Source organism: Hoplias malabaricus, chromosome 8 (assembly GCF_029633855.1).
Source record: "Hoplias malabaricus isolate fHopMal1 chromosome 8, fHopMal1.hap1, whole genome shotgun sequence".
NCBI classification, from domain to species: domain Eukaryota; kingdom Metazoa; phylum Chordata; class Actinopteri; order Characiformes; family Erythrinidae; genus Hoplias; species Hoplias malabaricus.
This window is the reverse complement of record NC_089807.1, coordinates 7,185,240-7,208,062: the sequence shown is the minus strand read 5'-3', so window position 1 is coordinate 7,208,062 and position 22,823 is coordinate 7,185,240. Positions and strand designations below refer to the sequence as shown.

Sequence of the window (22,823 nt, the reverse complement as noted above, 5' to 3'; positions counted from 1 at the left end):
TTACAGGTATATGTCCCCTTTAAGGCACCTGATGAAAAGCCTCCAGGTGTGTTTAAATTTTGGTCTTAAAGTTCTTTGTGTATTTTAGTGTATGCAACCTGAGTATACAACGATCAGCCATAACATTACCACCTCTCACACATAATCCACTGTATACAAGCATATTGTAGTTCTACAATTACCTTACCCCTTATCCTTCAATGGTCAGAACCACCAGGGATTTGGATTGTGGATATTTTGTGTTGGTGGACTATTCTCAGTCCAGCAGTGACACTGAGGGGTTTAAAACTCCAGCAGTCTCTGCTGTGTCTGATCCACTCTACACCACCACCACATCAGTGTCACTGCAGCGCTGAGAATGATCCACCACCAAGGGAGCTAACAAAGTTTGCAGAGCAACAGATGAGTTACAGTCTGCAATTGTAGAACTACAAAGTGCTCCTGTAGGTCAGTGGAGCCGAAGGAACAGACAGTGAGTGTAGAAACAAGCAGGTAGCTATAATGTTATGGCTGAGGGGTGTATTCAAGAGGAGGTTTGGGGAAGACGCCTCCGTGTTTACAGTCTCCTCTTAGAGACAGTTATCGCGAGATTTAGCGTCGCAGTAACTTTTAGTCCTGTGCCCTTTTGCACGGAAAACGTGGTTAAAGGCGTGAGTCTGCATTTTTATCTGTGTTTCTAACACACAGTGACCGTGTGCGGCTGAAGAGTGTGTGAAAGAGACTCCTCTGTCTGCAGAAAAATGGAGGTTATCGACATCCTTCCCGCCAATTTCGGCTACGTGATCCTGACCTACCTCTACAGCTGGATCATGCTGTGTTACCTCGCTGTGAAAGTTGGAGCCGCCAGAAAAAAATACAATGTGAAGGTAATGTTTGTGTAAAAGCTTTAACGTGTTGTTAAACAGATTGAGGAAAATCACGTTCATTTCCTGGAATAAAATAAAATAAATAAATAAATAAATCCTGCTGGTGAATGGCCAGTTTGCTCATTTCCAAAGGCAGAGTCTAAAATCGCTCCTGGTTCCGTTTGTAGTGCACTAGTCTGACACGAATAAATAACGGATTCTACACAGAAATAATGTACTGTACGTGTAAAGAAGGCGAAATCAATTTAAACGTAAGCTAAAGCACTTCTTCTCTAAATATTACTGCATTATTTGTGGTATAACGTTAACAGGTTCCTGACCTACAAAGTGCCCTACGTAGGGACCAGACATGCGTTTGAGTCGCGCCCTTAGAGAAAAGTTAGCTAACAGATTTTTTTACAGAAAGCCAACAAAAACAACACATTTCCGCCAGTTTAGCGCAGTTTCTACTGCACAATGTACACAAAATGGACCTTAACGTTTGCATAAGTCCGTTTACCATCAACAAACAGGCTTTCTAAATAAACTAAGCCTTGTGAAAGACCTAATAATTCATGGTGTTTTAGGCTGCAGCCCTGAGAAATATACACCACCCAAATCATCAGTGCTCTGTGGGGGTCCTGACCATTTGAAAGTGTGTTAACGTTTGGACTGCAGTCTGTAATTGTAGAACTACGATGGGCAAATATGTGTGAAATGCTGATAAAGGAGGGGGAGGTTTAATGTTGTTGCTAATTGTTCTTTGCATTCAGATACAGTACTGGAATGTGCTGCTCGTTATCACACATAAAGCGTGCATACCATACCACACCCAGTCAGTTTCGGCCCTGGGCGAGCTGAGACAATGTGAGGAATGAGAGATTTATAGGGTTTCAGTGTTTTTACATAGTTATACATTTATTTATTTGTCTGTTAATTTATGTATCTGCTTGTCTTTTAATCAGGAGAGAATTAGACATAGAATATTAATAATTCTAAGGCATTATACCCAAATGAATATATTTTTTGGCTCAGTTTTATCCACATTTGCAGGAACGCTGTATGAAATAATCAGAATCATTAGGTTTTTCTACGAGGGGCCATTTCACCGGGACCAGTTCCTCTCTCTATTTATTTATTTATTGTTATTTCTTTCTGTAGGTCCTCTCTTGTGCACTATGTACAGTACCGTGACAATGCAGTTTCCTTTGGAATCAATAAAGTGTTGTTTTCCTTGTCTCACAGCCCCCCACCATTGTTTTAAGCCGCGCTCCATGGGCCTCGTTTCATCACGGCACAGGATTTTTACCACATTCTAAATTCTCGGTTTCTGACATAGGCCACTTGGAATAAAGACTTTTCTCACGTCAGAAGCCTGAGACATAAACACTCAGCAGAACACACGATTAATTTTCTGTTCCTGATTCTGCTGCAGTTTTTATTTATTTTTTTATTTTTTTATTTCACTGTCGTTGCACTTTTAAATCTCTCTGAATGGCTTTGTTCTCCACTCAAATTTGTAAATCATTGCGTCTTTATTGGTATAAATCTGATGTTTGAACACCCCTCTGTTTGTGAACTGAGAAAGCGTTAGGAAATCACCCATAGGTGAATCTGTATTTGTTCTTGGGTGTTTTTCCAAGCAGGGAACGTCTGAGGAATCGTGGTAAGCGTAGGCTGTATCTGAATAAAACTCTTGTCTGTTTGCAGTACCCAACCATGTACAGCGATAAGGAGAATGTGTTTAACTGCATCCAGAGAGCTCACCAGAACACACTGGAGGTCTACCCACAGTGGCTTGTTTTCCAGACCATCGCTGCACTCGTGTATCCAGTGAGTAGATCACACAGCGGACTGGGGTTCAATTCCCTGCTTCAGCACCAGCACCACACTGTAGCCATAAGCCCTTGGGGAAAAATCTAACATGATTAAAATTGTTAGTTCGTTAAATATTGTGAGTGTGTTGTTGCTTTTATTATATGTATAAATTTATTCAAAGATGAACAAACAAACTTAAACTAAGGGTCAGTGCCATTGACAGGGATTAAGCCATAGGCCCAATCTCCTTTGTTTATAAATGTCACCGTGCCCCTTGGAAATTAGTTACAAGGTGTAGGGGTTAAAATCTTCCCCTGTGAAACAGAAAGACCCTAAAACGTTATCAGAACACAAATAAAACAGAGCAGCGCTTCATTCCCAAGCGACTAGTGCCGCTCTGTAGCAGCTCTGCACCAGTCTGCAGTGATATCAGAGGAGCTGCTGGACTTTAGTTACATTTAGGGCCTCATTCTCCTTCAGAAGAGTTCCACAATCAGAGATAAACCCCCTCCTCTCTCTTCTGGGATACGGGGCTGAGCTGAAATTAGCTTCTTATTCAAAAGAGTTTTCTTCAGATCTTCCAGTTCCACTATAAACGTTGCAGCAGCACAGCGTTTCTCAAAGTGAGGGGAGTGTAATTATTGCAGGTGGGGCACATTTCTTTATTAATGACCCTGTCTTTATTAATGTCTTTCTTTTTTTCTCCAATAAAACTTAGTAAAAAGCACTCCCTCAGAATGGATTCATTAATAGCCCTTAAACATGTTAAAAGAACATTAAATAGGACCCCAGAAAAATGTAGTTTGCCTAGAACCAAAATGTGCTTTTATTCGCAAACTTTTATTTTGAAAATGTGCCACCGCAGCGAGTCGGACACAGGGTGGTCTTCTTTCAGCCTTCGTTAAGGCCCCTGTTCAAATATAAATCTGCTCCAATCATCAGCTTCACCTCCGCTTCACCGTCAGAGTCTGGTTTATAAAGTTAGTGTCGACCAGCTCTGGTCTGAGGTCAGTGACGAGAGCACAACAGAGAACAGACGGATCATTACAGTTATGAAAGAGGCTTGTATTTAACTGTTAAACAGAGGAGGATCTGAGAGTCAGTGAATGTTAATATCAGCTGTGTTCAGAGCGTGAGGAAGAGCTCTAAACCTGCAGCAGGTTAACGTTAGTCTCTGGCTGTGTCCCAAACCGCACACTGCTGCTCTGAACAGTGCGAATACACACACCGCCCTCAGCAGTGTCTCTGTAGTGTAGTGTGTTAAGGTCCACAGTGTGTTGTTTGGGACACAGCCTCACTCTCTAACGTTAATGTTAATCAAATGCTGTTCCACATCGTTATAAACGCAGTATTTTCCTGCCGTATCTAAGGGAGTCAGCTTATAGCTAATACCTTGTGTATGAAGTGGGCTTTGACTCAGCGAATATGTCCCCCTCAAATATCAAACTCACTCCTACTCCCTGCACTTGCCTTTGCTCATTTTTGATTAAATATCAGGCCAATGTTCTGTATTATTGAATGTTTGAACATCTGTGTTAATGTTATAGCTGGTGTTATAAAGTTAAGCTACTGATTCAGAGACAGAAGCTGATGTTACTGAAATAAATTAGGAAATGTTTATTTTATTACCATTTTTTGGGGCGCTATGGTACAAGTGGGGCATGGAAATTCCCCTTCGTCTGAGGTGGGGAATGGTAGAAACAGTTTGAGAACCACTGCAGTAGCATCAGATGCCAGAATGTAAAGGCTTCACCATTTTAATGTGGAACTGAATGTTTACAGCTAACTACCAAGACATCAGCTGCCACTAGCGGTGCTTTATGCTTGTTGAGTATAAAGGGTCTTAATACATTGAAAATACACTGATTATCATCGGTTTTAAAGGAGACAGTTCTGACATTTGTGGGTCTCTTTAGTCACTTGTGCAGCGTCTTGCTCTTGATTCACTAGGCGTTCGTTATTCTCAGACTGGAGCGTGCCCTTGACCCAGTTCTTGACCCTAAGAATTCGTCCAACACCTCTTTCTCTTTCCACCACGAGTTGAGACATGCTTCACGCGAAGGAAAGAGGTTAGTTTTGAGCAGAGATTTGAAGAGAGTTCCAGAGTTTGTGCGCGGTGACGGTGAAAGACCTACCACCCATTAGTAGAAGGTCTAAGAGAAGGACTTTTTCTTACAAGTCCAGAGTTAGAAGATCTAAGACCCTGTGAGGGACAGTGTGAAGAAATGAGATCAGAGAGGTGTGTAGAGCCTTAAAAGTTAGAAGAAGAATTCCGTATTTAATCCTAGACTCTACAGAACATCAGTGCAGAGGGATGTGAGCTCTACGCTTGGTAAAAGTAAGAGCCCTAGCAGCTAGGAGAATTCTGGATGTAGTGGAGACGACGGATCAGTTTAACTGCTGTCAGTTAAAGTTTAACAGGGCTGTTTAGTTTGCTTTGTCCAAGGCTCTGTTTGCACTCGTCTAACAATATCTCAGACAAACACAACAGACTTTGTCCTGGATTTAATCCGCTTCTTTATCATTCTTCTCTCTCTTTAGACTGTGGCCTCTGTGCTGGGGGTCATCTGGGTGACCAGCAGGTTCTCCTACGCCTGGGGCTACTACACCGGCGGTGAGACTCAGTTTATTCTGTCCTTATTTTGTGTTTGTACCTCATCAGACGTTTGTTCTCCATTCCTAGAAGTGAATAAAAACTCCCACTGCTCTTTACATGGTGTTAAATGGGACATATTATGGAAAAGAAAGAGTGCATTAGCACATTGATTTAGATCTGGAGCTCCTGCCAAACTACACACTGTGGGGAAAAAAACACAGGCACGTCAGAGTAGCACACACACACACACCAGCATTGGTAAGCACTTTTTACACACACACTAAATGTACAGATTCTCACGATAGTGAAAAGCCAAAAACGTGAAAAACAGGAAACTGATTATAGATTAATGTTTGTTTGGTTGAAAGGTGTTATACACATTTTCAGATTTTTATCATTTAAAAATGCAAATGAACTAATGTGTAAAAGCCATAAAGCTGCATTACAATCCACTTCTGTTCATCAGTTAAAGCCCTAAAACATATCTCTGTTCAGAATTACAGATGTAGAAGCACCAAGAAAAGTTTGTTTCCAGTTTGTTGCCCTTAAATAATGCGCAACATTTGGACGGAGAATTTTCTTCACTTGTCTTACCAATGAGGGAAATTGATGACCCAACGTCATTTCCAGTACTTTAAGATGTCCACCACGGCTTTCGATCGCTTGCTTTGCCGCGTCGCCCCTCACATCAGGCGTGAGAACTCACACAGTGCCTGCCTCTTCGTCGTGTCCATATGGAAGTGGTTGTATCTCGTACTGCCCCCACAGTCTTCAGGGGTATTGCTCCGTCTCGTCCGCATCCATAAGCTTTCAGAGAACGTGCAAATTACGTACGATATGAATGTAGAGTACAGACAGAAGGCTCTGTCCGGATCCGTGTTTAACATTGAGCATAAATGAGCCTTAACACCACCCACCCTTCCCTCAGAAACCCTGCACCAGGCTGTTTTCTTGGGTTTGTGTTTTTCAGAATGGAGACCTTAAGTCATGTTTCTGATCAGTGATCACTGTTCTGATCACATGTTTCTGATTCAGCCACATCACGTGCACACGCTAACGCGGCTATACACTGGATCTTCACTGGAGACAGTCTTTAAAGGACAGCCCTTTTGTATTTCACTAGGGCGTGTGTATGTTAAGAGTAGTATGTAAATAGAGCACTGCAAAATGAAAAGGTTAGAAGTGAAAATCATTTGAACCTCACAAGGAAAGTCTGTTATTGCACATGTATCCCACAGGCCGTGAGAGTGGAGAATTCATGCTGTGGCCATGCCCTAACCTTCGCACTTATTAAAGGGTTAATCTACCAGGCAAGGATATAGATAGATAAGGTTTAAAAAACCTAGGTGTTGGCCCTTTTTTATTGTCCTTGTTTACAGCTCTACTTTCAGCCTCCACTCAGGCGTCAGGTGAAGACTGAAGGGTCAGAGTTGTTTATTTAGTGAAAATGACCCTTCGTCATTGACCCTTTTACCATTACTTTTTGAGCCCAAAACTTGTAATGCACTATAAAACCATATGCTCCTGTCTACACGTAATTTTACATACTCTATAGTCTGCAAATCTTCACCACAATGAGGAAACTGCTTGTCTCTGACCCAGACGTTGACTCCAGGTACTCCGAGATCCAGACAGGAACACAGAGAGGTGTGTAAACACAGTAATGAGAAGCTAAAGCTGTCTCACACTAAACCACGTCAGTTGTGAATAGAATCTTTTTCACACGATTAACAGCCAGTGTTTCAGCTTTTGTGAAACGTTTACTGCAGTGAATCCACCTGAAATCCCAGATCAAACAAATATAATAAAGTAGCCATGGGCCGTCTGTATACAGAATGGAAGGAATGGGTTTTATACAGCGGTGGTTCGTAAACTCAGGGGCGCAACCCCTCAGTGGGTCGTCAAATAACGGTAGGAGTCTTGAGATGATTTTCTCTCTAACTGTATTAAATAGGGTATTTTTTTAAATAATGTTTTGACCATGTAAATCTCTCACTTTTAAACGTGTTGAGGCTAGACATGTTTTCTAGAAAATGGGCTGGATGCTCTGTCTACACAAACTCAGATAAATGCTTAAGTTGGTGAAAAGATTGCAATGTCAGCATCCCATCAAGTGGTTTGTGGTGGGTGTAGGGGAGGGTCTGAATGTCTGGCACATGTAGACCACATTCATTCATTCATTATCTGTAACCCTTTTCCAGTTCAGGGTCACGGTGGGTCCAGAGCCTACCTGGAATCATTGGGCACTAGGCGGGAATACACCCTGGAGGGAGCGCCAGTCCTTCACAGGGCAACACACACATTCACTCACACACTCAAACCTACGAACATTTTAGTGTCTCCAATCCACCAACGTGTGTTTTTGGAGTGTGGGAGAAAACCGGAGCACCCGGAGGAAACCCACGCAGACACAGAGAGAACACACCACACTCCTCACAGACAGTCACCCGGAGGAAACCCACGCAGACACAGAGAGAACACACCACACTCCTCACAGACAGTCACCCGGAGGAAACCCACGCAGACACAGGGAGAACAAACCACACTCCTCACAGACAGTCACCCGGAGGAAATCCACGCAGACACAGGGAGAACACACCACACTCCTCACAGACAGTCACCCGGAGGAAACCCACGCAGACACAGGGAGAACAAACCACACTCCTCACAGACAGTCACCCGGAGAAAACCCACGCAGACACAGGGAGAACACACCACACTCCTCACAGACAGTCACCCGGAGGAAACCCACGCAGACACAGAGAGAACACACCACACTCCTCACAGACAGTCACCCGGAGGAAACCCACGCAGACACAGGGAGAACAAACCACACTCCTCACAGACAGTCACCCGGAGGAAACCCACGCAGACACAGGGAGAACAAACCACACTCCTCACAGACAGTCACCCGGAGGAAACCCACGCAGACACAGGGAGAACACACCACACTCCTCACAGTCACCCGGAGGAAACCCACACAGACACAGAGAGAACACACCACACTCCTCACAGACAGTCACCCGGAGGAAACCCACGCAGACACAGGGAGAACACACCACACTCCTCACAGACAGTCACCCTCCAGGACCCTGGAGCTGTGTGACTGCGACACTTCTGCTGCGCCACCGTGCCTCCATGTAGACCACATTTCTTGCTTATTTGCACTTGTTAAAAAAGAAGCCAAATTATCTTAGCTTCTGCTTTCAGTTCTGTGGTGTGGTTAATGATTGAGGGAGATTAGCCGTGATGGTGTGCTGTTAAATCAATGGGTTGGAAAGAGGGGGTCGCAAGATTTTATCTTTTTTTTTTTTTTCTTTTCTTTTTCTTTAGAGGCTTTGACTGGATGTTCAAATGCTTTACCTTCTTTTGGACATGTCAAATAGCTATTTTTGTGGTCGATATATTTTCCCAGAAGTAATAGTGATAAACAAGAATATAATCGTCATTTACAAAAAAACATTTGCCACTGATATCCCGATAATAATGAAGCATAAGAAGCAATTAAACTCCTTAAAAACAATCAACTTTTAACAAAAATATATTGAGAATATTCAGACATTATAATTGGAATATACAAACGTTTAAAGATGTTTAATGCAGGGATCAGACTACACAAATGTAGTCAAAAAAATCGAGTTTTGCACGATTTTGTTGTGTCCGACAAATTTCTCTCGTTTCAACCGAATAAGAGCTCCGGGGACAAGTAACAGTAGTGCGACATAATCAGAGATCAGCGGTGTGGCTCTGGGACGCTCCACGACACTACGACGAAACGTCTTTCACGTTGGTCCGATATTTCCTACGCCATGTTCCTTGACGATGACCAGTTGGAGGACAGAGAGCTGTGTGGCACCCATCTGTAAACACAAGTTCTTATTTTCAAGACAGACCGTCCGTACTGTCCTCTCCAAAACACACGGAAATGGTTCTACTCCTGTGTTTCTTCTTCTTTTTGGAACACAAAAAACCACCAGCATCACACACTGCTTCTGTAGCTGTGATCGACAGTTTCTTAACACACCTCCTGACACCATCTGAACTCGCAGAATAACGCAAACAAAGAATGGTGTCAAACGTGTGGCGCTGCCAGTCTCCTGACCAAGACACGGCACGAATTTATAGCCCTAATCTGTCAGAGTCAACGTCGTGAAAGACAACAAAATGGTGCAGTCTGATCCTGCCATAAATAAACCCATTGTTTTCAGACAAATTCACGTAACATCTTCAGGACAGAGAAAACTAGAGCCTAGAGCGAGCAGCCAAAATACTGGTGGCGTTCATTCTGATTGTCCATATATTGTACAATAAGTCGAGAAAAGTTCGATGCAACCCTTTAGCTATTAGATAGAGAGGAGAAAACACAACACAGATACAGTCCCTGGACATCACAGGGCATCACACACTCACCCAGTCACTCTCCTATGGAGAATGTCATACAGTTAATTCACCTGCCAATGTGTGTGTTTGGACTCTGAGGTGGAACCGTAGAACCTGGAGGAAACCCATGCAGACAAGAAGAAAGCACACCACACTCCCCTCAGAAAGTGACAACATCTCAGTTTCTTTCAGAATGAAGGAACTCAAACGGGAGTTCTTTTCGCGGTACAGCGTCTGCTTTTCTGAGAATGTTTTACACTAGATCTTTAAAAACCATTCTGTTGTCGGAGCAGATAAGACACTTTCAGCCACTCAGACTACGGCTGAGACTGAAAATGGTGATATAAGAGTCGTGCAGCAACATGTTCACTATATTAATGTGGAACTGAGTGTGTTCTGTGTCCTCATTGTTGTCTGTTCTCTTCCCACTCTCTTTTTAGACCCCAGCAAGAGGATGAATGGGAGCTATGGTTACATCGGCCTTTTCGGCGTGATGATTCTGACCATTTCTGTTGCCCTGCAGCTCCTCGGATTCATTTAAAAACCTCAGAGCACTTCGCTTTTAAAGCACTGGACAGGGTTTTTACTTAAACGCATTTTCTTTCCAAGTCTTGTATCCATTTTTATTTCTTCTGCTTTTCCAGAGAATGTGAACATGAAGACCACGCTGTAGACCAGAATTTCACTTTTTGTTTCATTGTTTAAAACGTTCATGTAACATGTTTATCAGTCTAATGTTTCTTATCCAAACCACAATAAAATAAATGTGTGTCTATGATGAAAGATGCTGCATGGTGTTTGTGTCAGTGACATCAAGCTGTCCGGTCAACACGGCCAACGAGTTACGCATTTCTCCAGAGATACTTTTATAAGAGAATCCACATATATACTTTTTGTAAATAGGAGGTTTTCCTTTTGAGGGAGAGAGAGAATATACTTTGGAATAGTCAGACACCATGTTTAATTATTATTCAGTTTACTCAATACAGTGTGTCAATTTTACTTACATTAGTAAAGTTAGTGGGCGGCACAGTGGCGCAGCAGGTAGTGTCTCAGTCACAGCTCCAGGGTCCTGGAGGTTGTAGGTTCGAGTCCCGCTCCGGGTGACTGTCTGTGAGGAGTGCGGTGTGTTCTCCCTGTGTCTGTGTGGGTTTCCTCCGGGTGACTGTCTGTGAGGACTGTGGTGTGTTTTCTCTGTGTCTGCATGGGTTTCCTCCGGGTGACTGTCTGTGAGGACTGTGGTGTGTTCTCTCTGTGTCTGTGTGGGTTTCCTCCGGGTGACTGTCTGTGAGGAGTGTGGTGTGTTCTCTCTGTGTCTGTGTGGGTTTCCTCCGGGTGACTGTCTGTGAGGAGTGTGGTGTGTTCTCTCTGTGTCTGCGTGGGTTTCCTCCGGGTGACTGTCTGTGAGGAGTGTGGTGTGTTCTCTCTGTGTCTGTGTGGGTTTCCTCCGGGTGACTGTCTGTGAGGAGTGTGGTGTGTTCTCTCTGTGTCTGCGTGGGTTTCCTCCGGGTGACTGTCTGTGAGGACTGTGGTGTGTTTTCTCTGTGTCTGCATTGGTTTCTTCCGGGTGACCGTCTGTGAGGAGTGTGGTGTGTTCTCTCTGTGTCTGCGTGGGTTTCCTCCGGGTGACTGTCTGTGAGGAGTGTGGTGTGTTCTCTCTGTGTCTGCGTGGGTTTCTTCCGGGTGACTGTCTGTGAGGAGTGTGGTGTGTTCTCTCTGTGTCTGCGTGGGTTTCCTCCGGGTGACTGTCTGTGAGGAGTGTGGTGTGTTCTGTGTCTGCGTGGGTTTCCTCCGGGTGACTGTCTGTGAGGAGTGTGGTGTGTTCTCCCTGTGTCTGTGTGGGTTTCCTCCGGGTGACTGTCTGTGTGGGATTTTTCAGGAAGGGGAAATCAAAGGGCTGCTTGGTGAAGAAATGTGAATTTCAGAAAATGAAAGTTGACACAAAATTATTCAAGAAAACCTCGTAAGACCTGCTACTGGTTAATTGTCCTTGTGAGATAAACCACACCTAAAGCTGAGTCAAACTCAACTCTCCGTTCAAATCTGAAACTACAGCCGTTTGTGGTCATCCTTCCACTGTAAAGAAAATCTCAACACTATGGGCCTGAACAAATATGGAAGAAATAATGTTATAAACACTATCAGAGTCTTGGAGAGGAGCTCTATAAACTTTTATAGGTTTTCATTTTGCTTCATATGCTGTCAGTCTTTCCACTGAGACTTTATTTCTGTTTTTATTGCATTCTTGAGTATCTCTGCACTTGGGTCCATTTTCATTTGCATTGATAAGATTTCTGCAGTGTCCTTTGGGATCCACAAGTGTTTAATCTTAATTCAGAACGTAAAATGTCAGCACTGCACTGGAGTTACAAAATACATTTGAGGTTGAGCTCACACCGAAAAGCTTAATGCTTCTTTCTGTCCTGAAAATGCTTTTGTTTTGCTTCAGTTCTCCCCCAGGGCTATGACTCCAACTTTTAAACAAAGCCCAGCAACATAAGGGGGGGGGGGGGTCCCTCCTCAGTCGCCTCATCATGGAGCGCCAAGGCATCACCAAAATCTGAGTTCATGATCATTTAGTGATTACATATTTATACCACATTGAGTAAATGATGCTCAGTAACAGCACCATATTGAGTGTGATAACAGCTTTTATACAACACTTACGGAAGCAGCGTTTATTAGGGAACAATAATAACTTACAACCAGTTATGATTGGTTTATTTAATCATGCATTTGGCTCCACCCACAATTCCAAAACCAAGCAACTTTTTCCTGAACGCTAGCTTTTAATCTTGTGACACTAATATTGATCCTTCATTGTCATTGTACAACCATGGAATTTAAAAGTGAAATTAAATTTGACCTCCACATTTAACCCATCAGTGGCAGTGATCACACACACTCACATATTAGTGATTAGAAACAGTGAACACACACAATCTTGGTGCCCAGTGAGCATTGTGGGGGGGAAGACGCCTTGCTGAAGTGCCCCTCTACTGTGTATTGAGGGAGGAGACAGTTGATCCTTCACTCTACTTCCACAGTTTTCCTGCCAGTCGAGGAGATCAAACCTGCAACCTCCTGGTTCCGAGCCCATTTTACTGACCTTTGGGTCAAATCTGCCCCCAGTGTAGGCCTACGCTAATGAAGAAATGGTTGCTAAATGGATTAAAGTTGGAGAGGCCTTTGTGAGGGATGCCATAAACAGAAGTGCGTTGTCTTTGTTTCCATTACGTCAGAAACAGACATGCAGTGACATCCAATACTATGTGGTGGAATACAACAAGAAATGGAAATTTCTTCATACAGAAGCTATGTCATCTGCACCTATAGCAGAGCTGAACCTGAAGGGGCGCCACTGAGGAAGACCTGACCACAAGGCACGTTAATAAAGCAAAACTTGGTAAGATTTCGTGTTTTTGCTCCTGTGCTCCCCCTAGAGGTTCACTCATTATCTGTAAGCGCTTATCCAATTCAGGGTTGTGGGGGGGGGTGTCCAGAGCCTACCTGAAATCATTGGGTGCAAGGTGGGAATACACCCTGGAGGGGGCGCCAGTCCACAGGGCAACACAGACAGACATTTTTGAGTTGCCAATCCACCTACCAACGTGTGTTTTTGGACTGTGGGAGGAAACCGGAGCACCCCCATGCGGACACGGGGAGAACACACCAACTCCTCACAGACAGACACCTGGAGCGGGAATCGAACCCACAACTTCCAGGTCCCTGAAGCTGTGTGACACTACCTGCTGCGCCACCGTGCCGCCCTCCCCCTAGAGGTGCAGAGTGTAATTCACTTTTACAGTACTATCCTTAAATCAAGAGGGGGTGGTGGATAAATATTCCAGACTTGCCATAACAAATACCACTTACTAGGTATATTTGCTGTGGAAAACGTTAAAGGAGCAATACTTTTACATTAACAATACAGCTTCTGTCGTTGCTGCTCCAGACTCTGCACCACAGTATATAGCTTTTGAAGGAGGGCTAAAAAAAACCTGTGCTTAACTATTACTCATTCCCCAACAAAGGGCAAAGGCTATGCTTATGAATAATTGCTTGTGCAGATATATTAACTACATAAAGTCGTGAAAATGTTTTATTTATTTATTGTAACTTTCTGTGTTTCCATGCCTTCAGGGAAGCTATCTAAGTGCCATGAGACAAGAGATCATGAGCCCTTATCCCAATCCTGATAACGATTCAGGCCTCTGCAAACCGCCCCTTGTACTGGTGCTGGGTGATTAGTCCTGTATCAAAACTCATTCCAAAGCTATTGTAGGGCTACATCACTCCAGAGAACACACTTCCTCTGCTGCACAGCCCAGTGTTTGGGGTCTTTATATCTTTCTGTCAGGCGCTTAGCACCAAGCACGGTGACCCTACACTTCTCTATAATCGCTTTAGTTGTGTGCGCACTGAATAAAATATTGAAGTCCGTAAAGACTGAGGCAGCCTGGGAAATGTAGTCCTAGCTGCAGTCTGTGATATGGCAAAGTGCGCATGCGCGGTGTCGAACCATTGTCGAGCTTTGTTTGCGGACGCGAAAAATACCGTAGGGTGAGTAAAACACAGAGAATTACCGTTTAAAAGTAAAGTATCTGAGGGTTATTCATCTCCGAGAATCGAGTATCCGGGGTTACCTCAGTGTTTATGTTCTTATCATCTTTATAGAGCACGACGAGGCTGAAGTTGGGATCTTAATCTTCATCGTCTTATTCGAACCTCTCGGTCCACCTTAAATGGCGCTGTAGTTACTCTAAGGCGCATCCGCTGCCACAGTGTAAGTACTGTGCCATTTAAGGTGGAACGGGAAATCCGAATATGAAACCAACCTTAGCCGCGTCTACAGGATATATCTGTTTAGGGAGTGACAACTGTGTTTACCACAGTGTTGTGTAATGTACGGTGTGGTGTTGTTTTTACCTTTGGGGTTTAAGTTGTACTCTTTTCTTAATTTCAACAAAGCTTTTTTAATGTTTATTTTACTGTTTTCTTCAAAGACGTTTGTAAGGTTGTAATAATATAAACGTATACTAATAACTGACCTATATCCACAGTTAATTTCGGTTTCTGTACACTGAACAGTATAAATATCTTCACCCCAGTGTCTGTGTTGTGTGAGGAGAGTCATAGTTGTGGTGTCTGGATTCTAGAAGAAAATGAACCCATTGTTCTGCTCCTTCCTGGAATCTTTTACTCTCCTCTGTTCTGTCTTGTTTTGGGTTCTAAGGCTGAGCTCACTTTAACAACCGAGGAACCAAGTTCTAGATATTTCAGAGACTGTTAATACTTTATTTAAAAATTTACTTTTTGTTGTATTGATATACACCGAGCCGTAAAAATGAAATGACCTCCATGTTGCGACTGTCATTGTCCTATTTATCAGCTCCAATTTCTGTTTCTACAATTACAGACTGTCATCCATCTGCTGCTCTGCATAAAGTGTTAGGCCCCTGTCACCCTGGTTCTTCAGTGGTCAGAACCCCCACAGAGCATGTGCAAGTGGATCAGACACAGCAGTGCTGCTGCAGATTTTAAACCCCTCAGTTTCACCACTAGTCTGAGAAATATCCAGCGTCCTGTGTCACTGATGAAGGACTAGAGGGCGGTCGACACACACTGTGCGGCGACAGATGAGCTACTGTCTCTGACTTTACATCTACAAGGTGGACCAACGAGGGAGGAGTGTCTAATAGAACGTTAAATGCTTTAGCAGCACTGCTGTGTCTGATCCACTAGACACATTAACACACCACCAATACGTAAGTCTCACAGCAGCACTGAGAATGATCCACCACCCAAATCGTACCTGCTCTGTGGTGGTCTTTTGTGGCTCCTGACCATTCAAGGACAAGGTGAAACAGGGCTGAAGAAATATTCAGAGCAGCAGGTGGATGACGGGTATGGTCAGTGGAGCTGATAAAATGGGCAGTGAGTGGAGAAACAAGGAGGTATGTTGTTGGAGGTATATCTGATATTGTTTACATTTAGAAAAATATCGGACTGTTCTTTCTGTTCCAGGAAAATGTCGGGGTTACTGGATGGGATCAGATGCGGTGACTGTGAGTGTAATGTTGACTGGGGAGAGAAGAGGAACACGATCGCCTCCATAGCCGCTGGCGTCTTGGTACGGTGAACTTAAATCTTATTTCATGAGGCCTGATGAAGTGGCTTTGATTAGCCTTAGAGTAAATGTTGATTTATTTTAAACATTATTTAATATTGATTGGGCGTCGCGGTGGAGCAGCAGGAAGTGTCGCAGTTACACAGCTCCAGGGTCCTGGAGGTTGTGGGTTCGAGTCCCACTCCGGGTGACTGTCTGTGAGGAGTGTGGTGTGTTCTCCCTGTGTCTGCGTGGGTTTCCTCCGGGTGACTGTCTGTGAGGAGTGTGGTGTGTTCTCCCTGTGTCTGCGTGGGTTTCCTCCGGGTGACTGTCTGTGAGGAGTGTGGTGTGTTCTCCCTGTGTCTGCGTGGGTTTCCTCCGGGTGACTGTCTGTGAGGAGTGTGGTGTGTTCTCCCTGTGTCTGCGTGGGTTTCCTCCGGGTGACTGTCTGTGAGGAGTGTGGTGTGTTCTCCCTGTGTCTGCGTGGGTTTCCTCCGGGTGACTGTCGGTGAGGAGTGTGGTGTGTTCTCTCTGTGTCTGTGTGGGTTTCCTCCGGGTGACTGTCTGTGAGGAGTGTAATGTGTTCTCCCTGTGTCTGCGTGGGTTTCCTCCGGGTGACTGTCTGTGAGGAGTGTGGTGTGTTCTCCCTGTGTCTGCGTGGGTTTCCTCCGGGTGACTGTCTCCTACCACTCTCCAAAAACACACGTTGGTATTGGTTGGCGACTCAAATGTGAGTGAGTGACTGGGTGAGTGTGAGATGGAGTGGTCTGTCGAGATCCTAGATATAACAGATGTATCGTGTACAAAAGCACTCATTGTAGAAAAGTGAAACAGAAATATCCAGCATATGCAGTTGTGCTTCTTTATGAAATAGAGCACTCTGTAACTGCTGTGTTCAGTGGCACGTTCCTGTCCATGAAAGTTATTAATGTTCATGTAATGAATAACGTACAATATCCACTCCAGTCGTTTTTGCCTGATTTTAACCCAGTGTTCCTTTGCTTTTTTTTTAGTTTTTTACAGGATGGTGGATCATCATTGATGCTGCAATAATGTACCCCAGAGAGGACCAGTTTCACCATGCTTACCACACCTGCGGTGTCATAGCCACAATAGCATTTCTCATGTAAGTTTCCTGTAGATTTTGAGTCAATGGCACATCACTATGCTCTGACCTTGTTAAGGCAGGGTTTAAAACTAACAGCCAATGCATGCGTTAAACTTTAAGAGCGTTGTAGTTTGCCCCAGATACTTCTGCTTTTAACTGGAAAAGGCAGTATAACACTTTAGCGTGTAGCAGTGTGGTAAATGTTATCTTACGGTTTATCAGTCAGATAAGAGAGCATGGCTCAGTTGGACTGTTTTTATTCTCCTCTGTTGAACGCAGGATAAATGCAGTGTCAAATGGACAGGTGAGGGGTGACAGCTACAGCGAAGGCTGCATGGGGCAGACAGGTATGTTCTGATATAAATGTACTGGCAGAAACCCACAAGAAAATAATGTAGAATTCTGTATGTTGTTTCAGCAGCTTGATTAATAATCTTAACATTAAAAATATGTAAAACAATGCATTATTATTACAACAGGAAAAAAATATTAGTGCAGTAATACCTTGACTGGCGAGTTTAATTCGTTCTGTGACTCATTCTCCTCACTCGGCTCGTATCTTCAGATAGGTTCAGATATGTTGTAAAAATATACATTTCTATCTGCTTTACCAGCTGAACATCTCTTGTTTAAAGTATATTTATTCAGGACATAGGGTGTATTTTGAAGTTTCTTTCACTAAGAACCCACACCAGGAGGAGCTTTTAAATCCACACGTGGTCTGTAACAGTTTTGAAGGGTTAAGCACCACTTAATGGACCTCACATTATTTGGAATCACATTATTGTAGTTACTGACAGATATAAGTATGAATTAAAATGAAAATAGCAGCTTAATTTGCTTTAAAACTGACAATTTTATTAAATTGACGGAAAAACCCGAGCTCTCTACGGAAATTCTTGAACGCGACCGTGACGTCACTGGTGGACAACAGCTGAACAACGCCGCGGTAAAACACCGTTATGACTGACTGTTATGACAGTATCTAGCTAAATAACCAACATTATTCATGACAATAGCCTAGCAATAAGCTAAACTCAAATGTAGAGGTACCGTTATTCTTGTAAATGTGATCGAAGTCCAACTCGAATTCATCCGACGCTATAAACCTCCGTAATGCAGCTACGTAGCCGAGTATAATCTGAGCCACCGAGTTTAGCGAGTCAAGCTAACGTTAACTAACACCAACTAAAACAGGCGAAGTGAGTGTCCTAACCCTGTTTACCTCCATGTTACAGAGGCTCTTGAACACCTTTCGTTGGTGTCCTTACATGCCCATATTGTTGGAAAAGCGCCAGTGAAATGAGCTACAGATAACGGAGTGAGCGGATTGTCATTTCCAAAGTGCCCGTTTAAAGTGGACAAATTTAGTCCATTTTCTGGATATTTTGGGATCTTTGGGCCGTTTGTTCACAGATGTCCCACTGTACATTGAATGATTGCAGCCAAAAACAACACACCTTTTCGTCATTGTGCATTAAATTAAGTGCAGCTTCTAGAGTTGTTGTCCACCATCTACGTCACAGGCAAGACGCCTATTAGAGTTTCCAACGGTCTTTTAAACCTTATTCCTTCAATTAGTAAGAAATAACATGTTTTCTGACTATCAATAAACACAAGTTAAAAGTTTTATTTGTATTTTCTTCGTGATTGTGCTGGGACTTGGTGAACATTGCTGAATGTTGACAGAGGCATTTGAACACATTCCTTCATTAATTTACAACTGTACACAGAATAACAGCTGAACTTTAGTAAGCCGGGCTGAGCAGACAAACCAGTTTGACCTGGTCTGTGGAGTGAATGGATGGAGGAGTTCACATGAGGGGTGTCACCTGACTGAGATCACATGCACACAAACCCACAGAAATGTACATACATACTTTCAGAGTGAAATATTGGGCAGAATTAATCAAGTTCAATGTGTTGTCTGTAGTACTTTTGAATATCAGACGCTATTTAAGCTTGCTTTAATAAAGTTTACAAGTTATTGTTAATAAAGTTAATGCCTGGTTATGTTACTCTGCAAAATGTCTTACAACTCCAATAGATATTAACCAAAAGATGTAACCCTTATCCAGTTCAGTGTCGCGGTGGGTCCGGAGTCTACCTGGAATCATTGGAACAGACCCTGGAAGGGGCACCTGTCCTTCACAGGGCGACACACACACACACACACACATTCACTCTCACAGTGGAGCGTGGGAGGAGACAGGAGCACCAGGAGGAAACCCACGCAGACACAGAGAGAACACACCACACTCCTCACAGACCGTCACCAGGAGGAAACCCACGCGGACACAGGGAGAACACACCACACTCCTCACAGACAGTCACCCGGAGGAAACCCACGCGGACACAGGGAGAACACACCACACTCCTCACAGTACAGAAAATTCATTCTTCTCAATTAGTAAATCAACAGGACAAATGTATTTGACGTTTTCCTTTGTTAAAGACACTGACTGGGACTTTACATGGTGTTGTAACAAGAATGAAACCAAAAGGGCAAGTCCCAAAATATAAATGTAAATGTAAAAATCCAGAACAGAAACCAATGCTGTGTGTTGAAGTATGTACACCGTGGGGCTTTGAGGGAGCTTTGTTTTCCAATCATCTGCAGAATCACTAGAAGATTGTGTGTTGAATGAATGTGTGTGGTGTCCCGGGGTAGAGTTTGTGTTGAGCTTTGTCAGCCTACGTTTCAGCTTGAATGCTTCGACATGATCCTTCCATCAGGACCGTAAAAGAACAGCTGTCCTGAAGACATTTATAGCCTAGCACACATTTCTAGACGTAGGTTTCCCCGGGTATGTTTAATTACACTCTGATTTAAACTTGTAAAGAAACACCTTAAATCCGCATTCACTTTGAGTTTTGTTGCTCACCTTAGCTTCACTGTTTTGACCAAAATGAAGATTTCATGTCATGCTTTAGTCCAGTGGGTTTCTTTTTTTCCTAAAATACCCAGCATCATCTAAATACAACACCCAAACATCGACTCCCTAAAATGCTCAACAAATCTTTCCAGCAGAGAACCGATAAGACGCTGCCTAGTGTGTGGTAATATAAGACTGGACTCATTGGGTTACTTCACATTGTCCACTGCTAGAAGACTTCGGCTCACAGTAAACACAATGGTCATGTATATTGTATTTCAGTTTCCACTGTAGCTCATCGGTAAACTCCCACACCCCACACCCCACCAGGTGATCAGGCTGAGAACAGGCTGTTTTAGTGGGTTTAAAAAGGTGGCCTGTAGAGGAGGTGTTACTGTGTGAGGGGTTCAGAAGCGCTGACCAGAAAGACCAGAATGTTCTATTGAATCTGATGGTATTAACTCAGTAATAATCAACACCTCGGTGCAGTTTTAAGCAGATGATGAAGAAGCACCGTCCCTCTGTGTGCTGCTGTTAAATACATGTTCTTTGTACCACGTGTGTTTCCAGGTGCCAGAGTGTGGCTCTTCATCGGATTCATGTTGGCCTTTGGTTCTCTCATTGCTTCCATGTGGATTCTGTTTGGAGGTTTTGTCGTCCCTGGTGAGCTCCCCTTCCGTCCTGGGACTGTTCTTCTGCATTGTGTTTTCATGAAAGCAGTACATTAGCATATCACTGCATCGCCAGAAGCCACAATCTGTGACTTCACCATCATTATTTAATCGAAGCTGAGCACCTGCTGAATTATTCAGCCGTTTAGTTCACTTTCGTTTTTGTTTTCTTCTGATCAACAGTGAAGGAATCTGTGTACCCTGGAATTGCTGTTTTCTTCCAGAATGCATTCATCTTCTTTGGGTACGTCTTATAAACACTTGATTTGTTTTGATACTTGATTTGTGCATGTGTGAATCTGCAGCCCACCAACCCACACATTGTGAAACAAGACCGCATCTAAACAGACACGAGAGCAGAGAAATAAGAGCGCGGTAAAAACAAGAACGGAGAAGAAAGAGAACAGAGCGAAAACGGCTAAAAACCAGAGCTTCTGCTCCTCGCTCCTCACTGCTGTGCACTCGGGGTCGGGGTGAACAGCGAGCGGCTCATTATCATTTAAAGGAACAGGTGCTGAAAGAGGGCTGTTTACACAGGGGGAGAACACTGCTGTGGGGTTTGATCCTTGTGGTGTTTTGATGCAGTCAGGTCACAGGTTTCATTAAGACCCAACTGTGTTCCCTTTGTTAATAGAGAGGGAGAATTTGTCTCTTTAAAGGGCAGCTACACCCCTCAGCTTCAGCTATTTTTACCTGTTCATGAAAATACACGTCTGATGGTGTTATAAGGCACTGACTGCTACCAGTCTCACCCTCATTTACCCTCATTTTAAAGCTGTGTTTGATATTTCTCTTCCTGTAGGGGCCTGGTGTTCAAGTTTGGACGTACAGAGGACCTTTGGCAGTGAAACGACCGTGTCTCTGACCACAAAAACCCCTTTGTTCTTTGTTCCTCCTCCAGTTCTGTCTTCTCCTTCTTTCCCCTTAGTAATGTACACTCGCTCTTCCCATGTGACCGTCATGTGTCGACAGCTCCACTTTCTGCTGTGCAGCACGCCTGGATGCTCATTGTTCTTTTACACCATATTTAAAGCCTTTGTATTTTTCGAACACAGTGGATTTTAACCATCAGACCCAGGGCCAGAAAAGGAACCAAGACATTGTGATTTTTGTTTTGTTTTTAGTTTGTCAAACCCTCCACAGTTTAGGAGCTTTAGTTCTGCTATTAACACCGCACTGATCTCTCTCATCAGTTCCGTGGCCTACTCTTCCCTCACGTTCTCTTTGGCTTTGTGCAATATTTACTCAAGTCTCACACATCCTTCACAGTGGTTTATTTGGGATGTTTCAGGTGTAGATTTCCCCGGGAGCGAGAGCATGTCCTCGTTTATGTTTTTTCAGGAGGGAGTTTCCTAAAGCAGTCAGAAGGGGAAGCTGATGTGATGAGGTTCGGTTTTAATACTCCTCTATGTTCTGTGTAAGAAGTGTAGCAGTGATTGCGAAGCGGCTTCTAACACAGATTTCTGAAATTAATCGTGCAGCAGGGTTTAATGCTGGCGCTGTGATTTCCTTTCAGTTCTTTGTCAAACTCATTTTTTAATGAACAAAATACACCCAATATTCATAAACAGCATTTTAAGCAGAGAACAGACTTCGGTTCCATTACTGACGTTAATGCTAATGCTAATGCTAACTGACAATAGAATAAATGCAGCCATTTTTCTTTCTTTTCAGATGTCCCCAGTTCTGTTATCAAAGTTAAATATGTGTGTGTATAGTATATAGTCTCTCATGTTGAAATGTGTGACACAGAAAGCTATGTTCACTTTCTGCTGTTTGTAATTCTCTTTTTTGTTCCTTTTGTATTTTTGAGTCAGGTTCTCTAGCTTCTAGCTTTACATTTGCACTCTATTTATGTTAAATGGCTGCTGTACAGAAAAAAAAGACAAGTACAAGCACAATTTCTTAATTCCGGAGACCAGTCAAACGTCAACATCTGTGGAAGGAAGCTACCGTTTCAGCGCCAGTGACTTGGTGTTTGTTACTTAGAGGAACACTAAACGAATGTAAGCTTATGTATTTGTTCTGTACTTTTTTGTCACAAAAATTAAAGATATTTCAGTCGCTAACTGTATCTGTCGAAGCAAATAAAAATATTGGAATTTGGCACACAGCGTTTATGGTTTGATTCTTGTTTTTTTACGGTGGGCGGCAGGGCACGGTGCATCAGTAAAGTCACTGTCACACAGCTCACAGATGTTTGTGGCATGAGTTCAGTACCAAAAGCTCACCGTCTGTGAGGAGTGTGGTGTGTTCTCCCTGTGTCTGCGTGGGTTTCCTCCGGGTGACTGTCTGTGAGGAGTGTGGTGTGTTCTCCCTGTGTCTGTGTGGGTTTCCTCCGGGTGACTGTCTGTGAGGAGTGTGGTGTGTTCTCTCTGTGTCTGCGTGGGTTTCCTCTGGGTGACTGTCTGTGAGGAGTG

The 22,823-nt window shown here is 43.5% G+C and overlaps 2 protein-coding genes across 2 annotated transcripts; both read left to right on the top strand.

The window, feature by feature from the left end:
• The first annotated feature begins 522 nt into the window (after positions 1–522).
• On the top strand, positions 523–10,413 carry mgst3b (microsomal glutathione S-transferase 3b). The gene is made up of 4 exons (XM_066679190.1): positions 523–866; positions 2,556–2,678; positions 5,205–5,277; positions 10,080–10,413. The coding sequence occupies exons 1-4, from the start codon at positions 741–743 to the stop codon at positions 10,178–10,180; spliced, it is 423 nt and encodes a 140-aa protein (XP_066535287.1). The 5' UTR covers positions 523–740; the 3' UTR covers positions 10,181–10,413.
• A 3,679-nt stretch (positions 10,414–14,092) lies between these two features.
• Positions 14,093–22,106, top strand: tmem50a (transmembrane protein 50A). The gene is made up of 7 exons (XM_066678897.1): positions 14,093–14,202; positions 15,667–15,772; positions 16,762–16,874; positions 17,136–17,203; positions 20,303–20,395; positions 20,587–20,647; positions 21,206–22,106. The coding sequence occupies exons 1-7, from the start codon at positions 14,132–14,134 to the stop codon at positions 21,249–21,251; spliced, it is 558 nt and encodes a 185-aa protein (XP_066534994.1). The 5' UTR covers positions 14,093–14,131; the 3' UTR covers positions 21,252–22,106.
• The last annotated feature ends 717 nt before the right edge of the window (positions 22,107–22,823 follow it).